At 36.9% G+C, this 16,129-nt stretch overlaps 1 protein-coding gene across 2 annotated transcripts in view; it reads left to right on the top strand.

Moving 5' to 3' along the window:
- The first annotated feature begins 607 nt into the window (after positions 1–607).
- Positions 608–16,129, top strand: part of LOC136036134 (group XIIA secretory phospholipase A2-like) — a 29,644-nt gene continuing 14,122 nt past the window's right edge. The window contains exons 1-2 of one of the 2 annotated variants that reach the window (XR_010619643.1): positions 608–889; positions 14,196–14,263. Coding sequence is in view for 1 of the 2 variants with exons in the window: in XM_065718159.1 (XP_065574231.1) it covers positions 673–889; positions 14,196–14,263 (285 nt within the window). In the remaining variant the exon portion in view is untranslated. The remainder of the gene's footprint in view (positions 890–14,195; positions 14,264–16,129) is intronic. The other variant, XM_065718159.1, reaches the window with a different exon arrangement.

Genomic DNA, 16,129 nt, shown 5'->3' on the forward strand with positions numbered 1-16,129 from the left:
AAGCGTGTTGTGCAATTTATATGTATTGTACTGACACCTCACAGAAAATCGCTAGAAATAAGCACCTACAACCTAAAGCCTAGGGTCAGCTTTTTTGGTTGGTTAAGTTGATTATGTGGATCCACTCTAATACATCAACATGTAAAGAAGAATGAGAGTCCTTACCACAAAAACTTTCAAAGTCAAGAAAAACTGCAAATTAGACATTTTCTTTATGTTTCAAATATATTGTTTATAGTGTTGGTTAAGCAGAAAAATGAATCTTTTAAAGAGTAATACTTTCGGTAAATTTATAGCAAACAGTATAACTGGCGTTCGTAATAGCCGGCTTTCATATTTTCGACCAAAAACGCATACTTTTATTTAAAATTTAAGAGGTCAAAAAGTGCTTAAATCTGAATTTCCGATAGAAGCGATTATTATATTTGTAAAGAGCATAAAAAATGCATCGAGTGGTAAATTCACTTTATACGAAAGCCAGTAATACTGTTTGCTATAAATTAACCATATTTTTTAAAGCCAGTCTGTGCACGGGGCAGCAGATCAAGAACATTTTGCAATTATTTTGTTTCCGAGAGCTAACGGATGATTCAGTTCTTAAATATGGCAATGACTATGCTTTTAAAGTTCAATTTAAAATAAAATATCGTGCCTTCTAATGTCTGCACTGTGATGCAATTAAATAAATATATATTCTTGATTTGTGCTGTATCAGTATGTGTAAATTCTGATTTCCTAGAAAATATTAAGGAAACCCTATCTAGTACTAAAAAAATTTTGAATGAAGGCTTTGGTCATCTTAAAAATGTTGTAGAAAAAATTGAAAATGTACAAGATTTTATAGATAGGGCCATAGACGAAGAATGTGAGCCTTTCACTTGTAAAAACGGTAAGTCAATGGTTACATTTGTTAACGTTTTGTTTTCAGTAGTATAATTAGGGTAGGGTCATGGTTTTCAACTTGGTTTAATAATGATATGCCTTCTATGGATAGGCTACTGTCTCACTAACATTTTATTATTGATACACTTTTTCATGAGCTAGCCTTGTTTTAGATAATAAAATTTGTCAATTCTTTATTTTTCATATAATTTAGCGAGAAAGGAAGTGGATACATCATTTGATGCCTTTTTTATGTTGTTTCCAAATGTAATAATTGCTTCAAGGCAAAGGTAAAATTCTAGTTAATTGACTTCTTGCTATCTCAGAAATTGTTTATGTTAGGAAAATGAAACTTTCAGGGATGAATCCGCAGACTAAAGTATGTTCTGGGAAGATATTTTGAAGCAACTACCTCCACTCCTTCTCCCTCTAGAGGGCCCTGACCTTTGATGACATTTAAAAATATGTGTGTTATAAAGAAGAAACCTTTGAAAATAGATCTTCTGCTTAATTGAAGAACAACAAAATTGTTTTCAGCTTCATAACTTTGCTCAATTCCATTTTATAAGGTTTTAAAGATATGCAAGTACATTTCTTAAATTCTGAAAAAAAAACATTGATATGGCTCAAAATTCTACTCAAATAATAGGAATTGCATTTTCAGTACTAAAGGCAGAGAAAAAGCAATTAGTAACTGAAAATTAAGGTAAAATGTTGTTTTGTCAAAATTTCAATAGGTAGAGACCTGTCATATAGGCAAATTTCAGGGCCCTCTAGAGAAAGAAGGAGTGGAGGCAGGTACTTGAAAATACCCTCATGGGACATACCTTAGCTTTTAGACCCATCCCTGAAAGTTTCATTTTCCTAACCTAAACCCTTTCCAAGATAACAAGAAGTCAATTAACTAGAATTTTACCAAATTTCCCTTTGAGCCCTTGAAGGAATTGGCTACAGTTTGTGTATATTCAGTGGGAAAACTATGATGTAGGTATATTTTAATTATATATTTAATATTTAGAAATGGTCAGGGGTTATGGTACATTAGGTTACTTTAGGCTAGGTTAAGTTAGGTATTTAATATAATGCCACAAAAGGTAACTCATTTCTGTCACCACACTAAAATTGACCATCATTAAAGATGGTTTTTAAAGTGGTTAAAATATAGTAGTTTTGTTTAAATCAAGTATTCAACAGTAATATGAATATATTTCTTTTGAATAATTGATTTATAACCATACAGTTCCAAAAAAATTTGTTTTTATGAATATTATCCCAAAATGCTAAATGTTATCCTGATGTCTATAGAAAAGGGTGTGTTTTCTGCACCATAAACTTTGCAGTTGACTATCCATTTGACAGCAAATGAAAAGATAAGCAGAAACTACAGATTGCTTTCACTATGTAAAAATGATTAGGAACAAACAAAAGAAGACATAAAAAAATATCATAGGCTATGGTCCTTTGAAATTCATTTTAATTAATCATGTGAATTTATGAGGTTTGTACCTGCATGTATTTTGAAGCAGTTTCTAAATTTTTTGAAAAAGATAAAGCCAGCATTGATATTTCCAGGTATATTTTTATTTTATTTTAGTTCACCTTGATTTATGTTTATTGCTTTATTCAATTTGTATTTACTGTTTTTTAGGTATATTTTTTTTGTATTGTAGTTAAATTAGTCAGTATTTATAACTTTTTAAGTTTATATTTGTTGTTATTTTTTCATGTATGTTTATTTTCTTTAAGTTTACTTTAGTTAATATCTATTTTTTTCAGCTTGTATTTACTGTTATTTTTCAACTTGCACTTTAAATTTGTGGAATATGTACTTCATCTAAAAAGCAAAATATAATCTTAGCATCAAATGGTTAGTGTTTCAAACATTTTTACTTTTAAGAATCAATGAAATAATGTCCTAAATAAAACAAAAGGAAAAACAGGGTTCCCTTAAAGGTTCCAAAAGGAATTTGTAAAATAAACTTTTTTTCTATAAGTTAGTTTTAATAATTAAATATTTTTTATTTCATAGTTTTTTTATTTATTGATTTTTTTTGTCCTATCTACTGCAGTAGTGTCCTCACTGCCATACTCTATGTATACGTCAGCAACTAGCACATGGTTATGTAACAATTCTCTTTAGATTACAAGGAAGAAACTAAGAAAACAATGGAACTTCTCTGTCAGTGATAGAAATTAAGATTCCTGCAAGGCACTGAGATACCAGCAAATAAAGTAATGCTGTCTATTTGTAATTTTTTAAGTGACTTACAGTAGTGTTGTTTTTTCATGCAAGAACTACAGATCAGGTCCCAAGCAAGTATGGACTGGAGATCATTTGCACAGAGGTGCTAGAGTATTGGTTTTGACACCAAGACTACATAGGAGGTGGGCATTGTCATTGAAATAGGTGAAAGTGTTTTGTTTTGTTGGAGGTCTTATAACTTAGGATGTATCTCAGTCAAATTTGGATACCATATTTGAAGGGATTAAGAGGGTCAGGAAAAAAAAATATAATCCCTCTCCTGGAAGGTGATGAGACTCCATGAAGAGACATAGAAACTCTGGTCTCTAATACAAAGATATATAAAGCCAGGTTCAAAACTAATAATGAGTGTCTTTTGTGAATCCTATTCTGGTCTGTTGGAACTCAGCTATTCTCAACACAAAATCAATCATTCAGAAAGCATTGTTGACACTGAAGATTCAAATTTCCATTCTCAGTGTGTAAGAGTTTATTGGGTACTTTGAAAAAAAGCTGTAAGAGGTCAGGGATGAGGTGTATATACCTGAAGCAGTACATTATAGATTCCTCTTCCTTGAAACCTTCAAGCCTGAAGAGCACCTCCACCATTTTCTTATCCAGGTTGCAAAGTTTTACCCTCCTTCGACCCAAGGCTAGAGCCCACACCTCACAGTCATGGATGCTGAAGCTGTCCATAAAGATAATAAATCAAATGATGATTCAGATAGATTTTTGGGAATTCAAAATTACCACTAGAATGTTCTTGGGATAGGAATTTTCATTCAAATACCAACTAAAGAATTTAGTTTTTTTCATATTCTTATTTCATAATTGTGAAATTTATGAAAGCAAGCAATCTTGAAAATAAATAAATGAAATAAAATGTAGGCTTATACATATATTGGGCACACAATAGTTGAAAGGTTTTTTTTTCATTTGCTGCTTTGACCTGTACCTCCCAGGCTATGTTCCTGGACCTTGCCACTACCAGTATTTACATTTTGACGATATGATGCTAAACATATTGGAAAGAGGATAACCAATTGGTCTGCTCTGCACTGTGATTTATTTGTTGGATCTGCAACTGTGACTTATTTGGAGCATATGATATGTTCTGAGTTAAACATTGAATAATATAGGAACAAGCCACTGAGCAAGAAAAATTACAACCAGAAACCCAAGTTCTATGTCATAAAAAGGGTACTGTTACACCTTTAGAGTTTTTATACCCCCCCCCCCATCCCTTAAGTCCACTAGTGAGACAAGCTCTATAATGGTAAAATTCATAGAATAGATAAGTTTTTACAAGGCAAATAAATACATGAGATGAACTTTGTCTCATAATACTTGAAGAAAAAAATTGAATATCTACAAGCCAATTGGAATGGTTGAGCTCCTCACAATCCAGGGTTTTCCCTGGTGTTATGTTATGATCACCAGTTCAAGGACATCAGCACTCTCAGTTGGTGCAGCATTTTCTGCTGGATTCTTACTCCATCGACTTAATGATGAAGAGAAAATATGCAAACTTTTTGGTTAGGCTAGTGTTCTTTGGGAAATATATTTCCCCCTCAGATTATCACAGTGAGCTTGATCACTCTACAAGTGGAGTCCTCTCCTGTTTCATTTTCTTCCCATATTTACCACTTTGACTATCATGGAATTGCACTAAGTAATAAGCTAGTGAGCAAGTTAATAAAAAAAAATTACTGCTACAATAAAAAAAAAGTTTCTATTTGAGTTCAGCAATCAAGTCTTGATATCCAGTTTTTGGCCCTAATTCGAAATTTAATAGGTGTTATCAATGTGTAGGAATTTGTGGCATTTTGCTAAAGGGACATCTAGTTTTACAGAAGATCAAAAAGAATGAAAAAAAACTTTTTCACAAATTAGAATTTAAGAAACTTGAAGCTTTAAAAACTGATTCCTAGTTAACTTTTTAAACTTATTTTTTCACTTAAAAATCATCATTTCAATATATAAAACAAACCAAAATCAATCAAAGAGCAAACTTTATTGTTTGGGAAGCTCAAATTTTGCCTGAAATGTGTTCACAAAGTGCCATACAGAAGGTTTCTGTAAAATCAGTGGAGATCCTCTGTTATGATGGGAAGAAGAGAGTAAGGTCATTGTATTTGGCTTTGCTAATTGCATAGCTATTTGGGTTTTTCCAGGAAAGAACTGGAATGGTTGTAACTCAACCCTGTTTTTACAGATTCGTGGTTTGAAATGGCTTTTTTTCCTTGTGGGAAGTTTTCAGCTGTATTATTCCTAAATCCTTTGCGTAGTGGCGCCTACAGAATCCCACTTACTTCTTCTAGCAGTTACAAGGACATCAATCATGTTTCAAACTTGTTGTTTGGCAGGGAATATGGAACAGGCCATGTCAGGAAGAAGTCACCATTCATACTGAACAGGCTTTAGGAGGAGACAAGAGTAAGAAACGTAGTGGTAGTGAGGTAAGCTCAGCACAAACAAGACAGAAGCCAAAAGTGCCCCAAGTTGAACCAGTTGTTGGTATAAAAAAAAACTAAAGAAGGCTAAATTCAGACAGGCAAAAAGAATTTTAACAAGGAATGTAGTCATTAGTGCTACTAATTCTGGAATGATCCATTTGCACATCCAAGAATATATGCTCATTAAAAATATTCACAAAATATGACAACCCAATATGTTTATCCATTGGAAGAATGTTGTATGACTTTCTCATTGAAAACAGAAAGGTTGGTAAGAAATGGTATGTAGAGTGGGGGGGGGGAATTGTATCTGATGGTGTTGTAGAAACAGGGATAATCTTTGATGGCAGTTGGTGTACTAGAATTATAGAAACTGATATAGTACATTATTGGGTTGCAGTGTTGTTATAGGGCTCCAGTAAAAAAAATATTGCACTTAGGGATCAGGAACAAGTTTTGCAGTGTCTGAATGAACTTTTGAAATCAGATAGATATATCTAAAGCAGAGTACAGGTGTCTAAAGAACCAAGACAGCCAAGCAAAAAAATAGGATCTTATGTAGTTGCTGATGCTTTTAAAACCATTGCTAAAAATGTAGCTTATTCTTTAATGAGCCCAAAATTCGTCACTGACAGAGATTCATATACTTTTCAGAGATTTTAGCAAAATTGAATTACAACAGGCGCGTAGAAAAAATAGAATAAGCCAATTATGTTTGTAGGTGTTTAAATGTCAGACTGTACCAAAATAGGGAAGGAATTCCTATGTGTAGGAAGTTTTTAACCCCTTTATGTATAAAAAGAAGGATGCGCGATTTTGCAAACAATGCAATCATTTCTGCCACAAAAGAAGAAAAAATTACCCAGGAGTCAGTCAGGGGGCTGAAAGTCTAACCCCTTCATTTTTTTATGGTGACCATGGAGATTGTCCAAAGAACTGGAAAAATGCAGGAGCTCTACTGGAACTATCAGCTGAGGAAACTCCCAGTAACGTATTCCTGAGTTATATTTATTGTACATGAGAGATATATGTAAGAAGGTCCTGGCTGTTGATAGGAGGCACTACCATGAGCTTTGCCAGATACTTTGTAAGTTTTGTAGCTCGTCTTATTGGAGGAAAAAAGCTTATGGCCAGCAAGGCTGCAACATAATATACATGAGTCAATGTAGCTGGGATCAAATATGTGAAGAAGCACTTGACTGCATCTGAGATTTCCAGTCGTGGTTTCGGATCCACTCCGAGTAAGTAGATAGAGAGACTGGCTGCAAAATGAATGTAGATGTCCTTTCGGAATAAGATATATGCTGCCAGAAAGCATCTTCTTGAACGCGCCCAGTTTCAGAAATCTAGTCATGCAAATTCTGACCAAAACTATGGACCAAAAGCAAATACTTTTAAACTCAGTCCTTCTGACCTTGCTGTAGCATCCTGCTGGGCACGCTTGCTTATTAGTTTAGTGTTGCTTTTGTTATGTGCTTATGTTGTTATATTTACAGGTGCTTGGGTCTTAATAAAGAGTTAAATCAACTTGAGACATAAGAACTCTACATGGTGTCAGAAGTGGGATCTTGAACAGCAAAGATGGATGGAGTTGCCCCTCCAGCAATCAACTGGGAATCTGAAAATCTTGATGAAGAATGGTCAAAGTTTGAAGAACATGCAAGACTTATGTTTCTAGGCCCTCTCTCTGGTAAATTGGAGAAGATTCAGTGTGCCTATCTACTTATATGGATTGGCGAAAAAGGAAGAGACATCTTTAAAACTTTTGACATTGAAGCAGACGATTCAAATAAAATCGAGCCTTACCTTCTGAAATTTCGTGAGTATGCTGCTCCAAAGAAGAACAAAGTATTTGCCAGATATATCTTCCAGAAACGTGACCAGCGTGATGGAGAGACACTTGAGAAATACATCACAGAGCTGAAGTTGCTAGTCAAGCCATGCAAATACCATGATCCAAAAGAGATGACCAAAGACAAAATCGTCTGCGGAATCAGAAATCCAAGAATACGAGAGAAACTTCTAGCTGACGGCAACAGCCTAACACTTGAAAGAGCAGTAGAAGTTTGTAGGATCTATGAGACGACCCAAGCACAGCTGAAATCATTTGACAACAATTCCCACCATCCCCCAATCAAACAGGAAGTGGATTTAGTATACCCGAAACAACCAAAACCAGCAGACGCAAGACCAAGAACAAAAGGCACAGAGTGCTACTTCCGTGGAGGAATCTATGGTCCTGGACACAGCTGTCCTGCCAAAGGGAAAACATGCTCAAAGTGCAGAAAATTAAACCACTTTGCAAAAGTATGCCGCAGCAAAGTCGTGAATGCTATCGAAAATGACGAACAGAGCCGAATAGCAGAAACTGCTGAAGAAGATGAAATACTGCTATATGCTGTACAGCAAGATGGGAGTAAGGATGAGGCGTTTGTTCCACTGAAGATCAACAATCAGACTACTGTAAGCTTCAAAATCGATACTAGTGCTCAGGCAAACATCATACCAAAGCACTACTTTGATCTCCTTGCTCCAAAACCACTCATACAGCCAACAAAGCAAAAACTCACCAGTTACTGTGGCTCAACGATTCCAACAGCGGGAACCTGCCTCCTGTCATGCAGCTATAATGGAGCTCCTGAACAGAAACATAGGTTTTTCATAGCTGGAGGAAATTCTGTTCCTATCCTTGGATTCAAGTCTAGCAAAAACATGAACCTGGTGAAACTTGTCCTGAATATAGATGCCTTAGATGACAGCAAATCAACGCCAGATCTGGAGCCACTCCTTGAACAGTACAAAGAGCTGTTCTCTGGCATTGGGAAAATACAAGGCAAGTGCGAGATTCACCTCAAGGAAGGAGTTGTGCCGACAGCATATCCTGCCAGAAAAGTGCCTATTGCAATGCGTGAGAAATTGAAACAAGAGCTGAACAGATTGAAAGCTTGGGGATAATAGAAAAGGTGGAAGAGCCTACGGAATGGGTCAACTCGATGGTGCTAGTTGAAAAGAAGGATGGCGGTGTGAGACTTTGTATTGATCCAGTAGACCTGAACAAAACCATCAAGCGCCCTCATTACCCAATCCCGACTTTTGAAGATGCCATTGCTGATTTGAGCGGTGCGAAATATTTCTCAAAGCTTGATGCCACCTCAGGGTACTGGTCGCTTGTGCTCTCAAAATCAGCTTCAGGCCTCACGACCTTTAATGCAATTTATGGCAGATACCGTTGGAGGAGATATCCCTTTGGGTCGATATCTGTCCAGGACGAGTTCCAGCGGAAGATGAAAGAGATATTTCAAGGTCTGAAAGGTCTTAAAATACTTGTCGATGACCTACTTATCTATGGAGCCACACGAGAAGAGCACAACAGATGACGTGCGGACGTGCTCGAAAGAGCAAGACAGAAGGGGGTGAAATTTAATAGATCAAAGTGCCAGATTGCAGTCCAGTCAGTCTGCGACTTCGGCCACATCATCAGCAATGCTGGCATCAAACCAGACCCCGAGAAACTCCGTGCTATCAACGAGATGCCTACTCCAAAATCGAAGGAGGAACTGCAGACTCTCCTTGGAATGCTAAACTTTCTCTCAAGGTACATCCCAAACCTGGCAACACATAACCAACCATTGAGGGATCTGATTAAAGCTAACGAGTTCGAATGGAAAGAGCTCCACACTACATGTCTCAACCAGCTCAAAGAGTCCATAGTAACCAACCTGGCTTTCTTTGACAGCTCCAGCCCAACCCTTGAGCTCGAAGTTGACGCCTCAAAACATGGACTAGAGGCACAAATATCCGCGAATGGCAAAATCTTTGCTTACGCATCAAGATCGCTGAGTAAATCCGAACAGAACTACTCACAGCTAGAAAAGGAACTCTTTGCCATAGTCTGTGGCTGCCGTCATTACCACCACTACCTATACGGAAGGAAAGTACAAGTCATCACAGATCATCGACCACTCGAATCTATACTAATCAAACCCCTCCATACAGCACCACCAAGGATTCAACGCCTGATGATGTACATACAGCCGTATGACTTGACTTTCAAGTACCGAGCCGGTACGGAAATCCCTGTCGCAGATGCACTCTCAAGACTACATCTTCCAGACATTGATGAAGAATTACACAAAGAGATCGAAATCTTTGTACATTCGTTTGTAAAATCCATACCCGCCACGGGCAGCAGACTGGAGGAGATCAAACAGGAGACCTTGACAGATCACGAACTCCAAGTGCTGAAGAGGGTCATCTTGGAGGGATGGCCTGACAACAAGAGACAATGCCCAAACACCATAATCCAACACTGGAGTATTCGCCAAGATCTCTCAACGCATGATGACCTGATCTTCAAAGGTTCAAGAATTGTCATTCCTACCACGAGACAACGTCTTAAAGGGACTACATTCCGCTCATTTGGGCACTGAAAAAACCAAGCAAAGAGCCCGAATGATCATTTACTGGCCAGGTATCGGAAAAGACATTGAAAGGTTTATCCAAAGATGTGATACCTGCACTCACGCGATGTCGAACAATCAAAAAGAGCCAATGATTCCCACGCCGATCCCGTCACTACCATGGCAGCATGTGGGATGTGATTTGTTTGAATGGAATGGGAAGCAGTATGCAATAACAGTCGACCATTACAGCCGCTATTTTGAGGTGGACAACCTAACCTCCACCACCACTTCTCATGTGGTTACAAAACTCAAAGGACACTTTGCTCGCCATGGAATACCAGCAATTCTCATGATAACGGGCCACAGTTCAGTTCCAGCGAATTCAGGCTATTCACAGAAAACTGGGGCATTGAACATCAAACGTCTAGCCCTTATCACCCCACAGCAAACGGGCTCGTCGAGAAATGCGTGCAAACCTGTAAGAGAATCTTGAACAAGTCCAGGACCCATACATCAGTATCCTAGAATACCGGAACACGCCCGTAGACGGTATGGCAGCACCAGCCCAGCTGCTCATGAGCCGGCAGCTGCGATCAGTCCTCCCTATCACGCAGAAGCATCTAGAGAAGAACATCGTGTCCAAAGCAAGCTTTCAGAAACACAGAGAGAAATCAAGAGTGCGACAGAAGGAGTACTACGACAGGACCGCTAAATCCCTACCCAAAATTCAGGTAGGGTCAAGAGTGAGTGTCCAAATGACACCCAGCAGTCCTTGGAAGAGAGGAACCATTGTCGAAGTGTGCCCGCAGCCGCGATCCTACACAATTGCTACTGACGACGGATCAACGCTCCGACGCAACAGGGTCAGACTCTCCCATAGGAATTCAGACGAAGCGATCCACTCAAAACAAGACTACCAAAATGTAGAAACCACCCAACCGTCCGAGTTGGTACCCAAAGTCAGCCCGGTCGAGTGTCCAGCCTCACCCAGCCTGGCAGCCCTCCCCGAACACAATGGAAATATTGTCAATGTCCCTACTAGCGCTGTAACACAGCAACAAACAAAACCAGTCCCGGACAGAGGCGGAGTGACGCAAACAAGATTGGGTAGAACAATAATCAAACCCACCAGGTTAACCTTATAGAGACAATAGCACGCTCAGAAGAAGGAAGATGTAGCATCCTGCTGGGCATGCTTGCTTATCAGCTTAGTGTTGCTTTTGTTATGTGCTTATGTTGTTATATTTACAGGTGCTTGGGTCTTAATAAAGAGTTAAATCAACTTGAGACATAAGAACTCTACACTTGCTATCCCAAAGGCTGATCTGTTGCAGTGGCTCCAGTTTTCAGATATTGATATTCTTCACATAGAATAAGGAACCTGATTATAAAAAAATTTCCTGGACAACTTCAGACAGGAAGCTTGGAAAAATCACCTTACAGCTTCAATATCAGAAGCAATTTGCAAAAGATCAGGAAGAACTGTAGCTTCGCTAGTATAACAACTATTATATGCCCCTGATTGCCAAACCAAAGCAACAGAGCATGGGCTTGTATATGAGCCTATGGCTGCCTCTGCATTACAGCAAAGGTTTTTTGCCGCCAGTCCTGAAGGCATTGCTGCTCTTCCTGGAGGAAGAAAAGTGATTCTTGAAGTGAAACACCTCCTCACCACCAAAATTAATTTAAAGGGTAATTGGCTGAAGTGAAATAAGGGTGTTTTTCTAGATAAAGAACACAGTGTTCATTGGAAGAGGAATCATAATTATTTTTACCAGGTTCAGATGCAGCTGGAGTGTTGTGACCTCTACCTGTTCTTGTTGTTGTTTACTTTGGCAGAGGGACATCCATGTGAAAGAAACCAGTCCTAACTAAAATTTCTGGCAACAGAAATTGTTCCTGGAGCTGCATAAATTCTATACAGAAGCTTTGTTGCCCAAAATTCTGGACAGAAGAGGACCATGCAATATGGCAATCTGCAAGTTATTTCTAAATGAGTTGACGCATGAATAAAACTGCATTTATGGTTTCAATGGACACATATTTCAGCTTAGTATTTATATGCTGTACGTATTAAAAAGTCCCAAATGCTAAAAAAGAATATTTTATATATAATTTATGTTATTACTGTTTATTTTATATACAAATGTGTAACTTAGTGGGCCTCATCATTGATTTTTTTCCATTTAGGTTAGGCTAAAACCCTGGTAGCATTTTCTTCAAAATTCCCAAAAGTTTCCATTCATTTAGTTGTACATGTGTCTTTTTAAGCAAGCTACTTTCTGTAATTTCGAGCGAATAAGGAAATGAACTCTCATTATTGCCAAATCAATAAAAACTCCCTCTATATAATTTAGTCTTTTTTATCCTATCGATCCTCTACTATAGTAAAGTGGACAAGACAAATCCGCTCCACCTTATTCATTAGAAAACTCCCACCCTTCCCACTCCTCTTCTCACTAGTCAAGCCACAAATTCTCGACAGCTCGCAATGATGGCTAGTCCCCTTTTTTTGGCTAGCTAGCTTTTTTTTTTGCTTTCCTCTTTCCTGGTTTTTGAGCCATGGACCCCACTGTGGGAAAAAGCCTAGTTTGGTATTATCGTACTCAAATCGTAGAATCTTGCTAGAAAATATATTTTTACTAGTTAAAGGGTCACTACCAGAGTTGCAACACAACAAAAACAAATCCATTGCATTTCTCTATTGAACTCTTAACAAGTGCTGGCTATCACCTCTTACAAATTTCCCTATCACAACACTTTGCATTGCTTACATTTTACGCTTATATCATGCACTCCAAATAAATTATCAAAGCTTGCAGTCAAAACACAAAGTAATTGTTGCAATTAATTCAGCGAAAAAATTGCTTAATCTTAGAAAAAATGATTTCATTCATTGGCTTTTGTCATCCTCCTCCAAATCTAAAAAAACCTTATGTTGACATCCTTTATATTAGTTTTTTACAAAACACAAACTACTGTTGTGTGAAACAGTGTTGTTTTACATGCAATCATTTATATGCAAGAGGACAAGTTTCTGAAATAACGTTTATCCTTGTTTCTTATGCTATTTCTTAAAAGCTTCCTTAAATGATGATTCTGATAAAAATTCGGTTGATTTCGTCATTTTTTGACCCCGAACCTTAAACTTTATTTTTGAAACTAGTGTTAAGGAATCTGGACTAAATTTAATTTTCGAAAAGAAAACGTGCTGTTTTTCTTTAAAAAGAACGTTTTGTGCTATATTTATCTCTTCTAAAATTCATCCAATCCCATAAAAAGGAGCTATATTTGAGCAGTATCTGAAGCATTATTTTTAACACGCTGTATTAAGGAAGTGCTGTCTAGTTCCCCTCCGAACATACACTATTTCTGAAAATTCCCTAGCATTGAGAAACTCTTGGCTTCCTTGTTTCCATGAAAAGGACTTGGGTATTCTTCCTTTGGTTAAGTTTCCAAACCACGCTATTTAGCGTTAAAAAAAATTGGCACCAAAAAGGAATCATTGGCGTTGCCCCCCCCTCCAAAAACAAAAATTGACGCTATTGAAAGGAAACGTAGGGTTTCGGAAACATTCACTCGTTCTCATTGTAAGAATAGAGTTCCTAACAAAAATCTGAACTGCTCTCGTGCAAAAATTTTATTAAAGCCTATTATTTCAGCCTTAGCCTTTTTACTATTAGGGGGTACTTACAATATTTTTTTTTCACAAAAAATCAATATAAAAAAGGTCATTGCCAAAATTATAATAGAAAGCGCAATTTTAGTACAAATATTTTTGTGCGTGCACTTTTTGCCCAAGCAAGTCTAGTCTACTTCTAGTTATAAATATTTTCCCTAAAATTCTGTTTATATTTTTTTGGGAATTCAAGGAGATATTTGGTCTTTAATTATATATGTTATGATTCTAACATTCCATATTACTTTCATTAACTTCATAGTCATACTCAATTTAACTTTTGATAAATGTCAATCTGCTGTTGAAACCGAAACCTTGTAGCCCATCATAACGGTTGACAATTTCATTTCCTGGTCGAAAAGGAAATACAAATTGCGAAAATCACAGATTTGCTGACATCCAAACACTTTGAAAGTCGAATTAAAAAAGTTTTTTGTGGTCTTTGTACTAGTATGAAGACAAATAACCTGTTTTTGTAAAGTATATTAAGAATTTTAGTTACGTGAACATATTTTATGCAATTTATTTTATAGGTTATGAAGTTGTCCCTGATGAAAACTATGTATCACATAGCAACGGTTGCGGAACATATGGATTTGAGGTAAATTGTTTTTATATTCGTTTACAAATATTCTCTTGAAGCATATGAACCTTTCATCAGTATATTATTTAGGACCTTATTGTAGCTTAATTCATATTGTCTTCTTGCAAGTTTGAAACATTTATTTCATCTAAGAAACAAAGTATATCTGGTCGGAATACTTGACCAACCAGCGACTATATCAGAGTAAACTTGTGCTTAAAAGTTTCTGTAAAAAAATAGATTTATTTTTAACCTTTTGTTTTGGTACTTACAAAAGCACTTAAATATAGCAATTTTTTTTAAAACTGGCCCTTAAACAGCTTTCTATAATCTAAGTGCCCCGTTAGCAGTAGAGAAAAAAAAAGAAAAGAAAGAGGAGACATTGGGCTACTTACAGAAGTACTTAAATATAGCAATTTCTTCCGAAACTGGCCCTTAAACAGCTTTCTATGATCTTTCAATGCCCCGTTAGCAGTGGAGAAAAAAAAGACGAGATATTGGGCTACCTACAGAGTACTTAAATATAGCAATTTCTTTCGAAACTGGCCCTTAAACAGCTTTCTATGATCTTTCAGTGCCCCGTTAGCAGCGGAGAAAAAAAGAAAAGTAAAAAGAGGAGACATTGGGCTACTTACAGAAGTACTTAAATATAGCAATTTCTGTCGAAACTGGCCCTTAAACAGCTTTCTATGACCTTTTAATGCCCCGTTAGCAGTGGAGAAAAGAAAAGAAAAAAGAGGAGACATTGGGCTACTTACAGAAGCACTTAAATGTAGCAATTTCTTTCGAAACTGGCCCTTAAACAGCTTTCGATAATCTTTCAGTACCCCGTTAGCAGTGGAGAAAAGAAAAAAAAAAGAAGAGATATTGGGCTACTTACAGAAGCACTTAAATATAGCAATTTCTTTCGAAACAGGCCCTTAAACAGCTTTCGACAATCTTTCAGTGCGCCGTTAGCAGTGGAGAAAAGAAAAGAAAATAGAGGAGACATTGGGCTACTTACAGAAGCACTTAAATATAGCAATTTCTTTCGAAACTGGCCCTTAAACAGCTTTCTATGATCTTTCAGTGCCCCGTTAGCAGTGGAGAAAAGAAAAGAAAAAAGAGGAGACATAGGGCTACTTACAGAAGCACTTAAATATAGCAATTTCTTTCGAAACTGGCCCTTAAACAGCTTTCTATGATCTTTCAGTGCCCCGTTAGCAGTGGAGGAAAAAAAGAAGACATATTGGGATACTCATACCCCATAAAAAGGATTTTCTTTGTTGTTCAAGCGAGAGTTTCCTGTATTGGGTTTTCGGCCATGGCAATTTCAGTGGTGTACTTTTTTGTTTCGATGCGATACCATTTTTAGGTTTGTCAAGCTGTGTTCGGAATTCTCTTAAATTTGTCTTCAAAATAACATTTTACTATTAAGATCAATTTATATAATAGTAACCATTCCTGAATTAGCTAGAAATTGTGGTTTTTCTCTTTCTTTACTAGGTTGCGGCTACCGTTGTAACCATGATTTCAAGTGGCACAATTTTAATGTGAAAGATGAGCTTAAGATTATTTAGTAATGGCATCCATATTAAAAAAAAATATGAGGTTAACATATCTTCCATCTCTTCTTCAATATTACAAAGTCTGTCTCCTTTTTTGCTCTTATTGTTGGAAAGTTTAAAATCCCATCAAGTGGTTGAAAATCCCATCACAGCTAAACAATAATGTTTAAGAAGGCAGAAATAGACTCCTAAGAATAAGCGTTAGAAAAGCTTTGGAGACAGACTTGGATATATTTTGAAAGTGACGCCCAAAACATAAGAAAAGAAATCAAGTTTTTTGGTGCTTCTGGTCTGAAAAACATTTTTTTTTCTTCATACAAATACTCATGGCGTCTTC

The sequence above is a fragment of the Artemia franciscana genome, chromosome 15 (genome assembly GCF_032884065.1).
Source record: "Artemia franciscana chromosome 15, ASM3288406v1, whole genome shotgun sequence".
NCBI lineage: Eukaryota > Metazoa > Arthropoda > Branchiopoda > Anostraca > Artemiidae > Artemia > Artemia franciscana.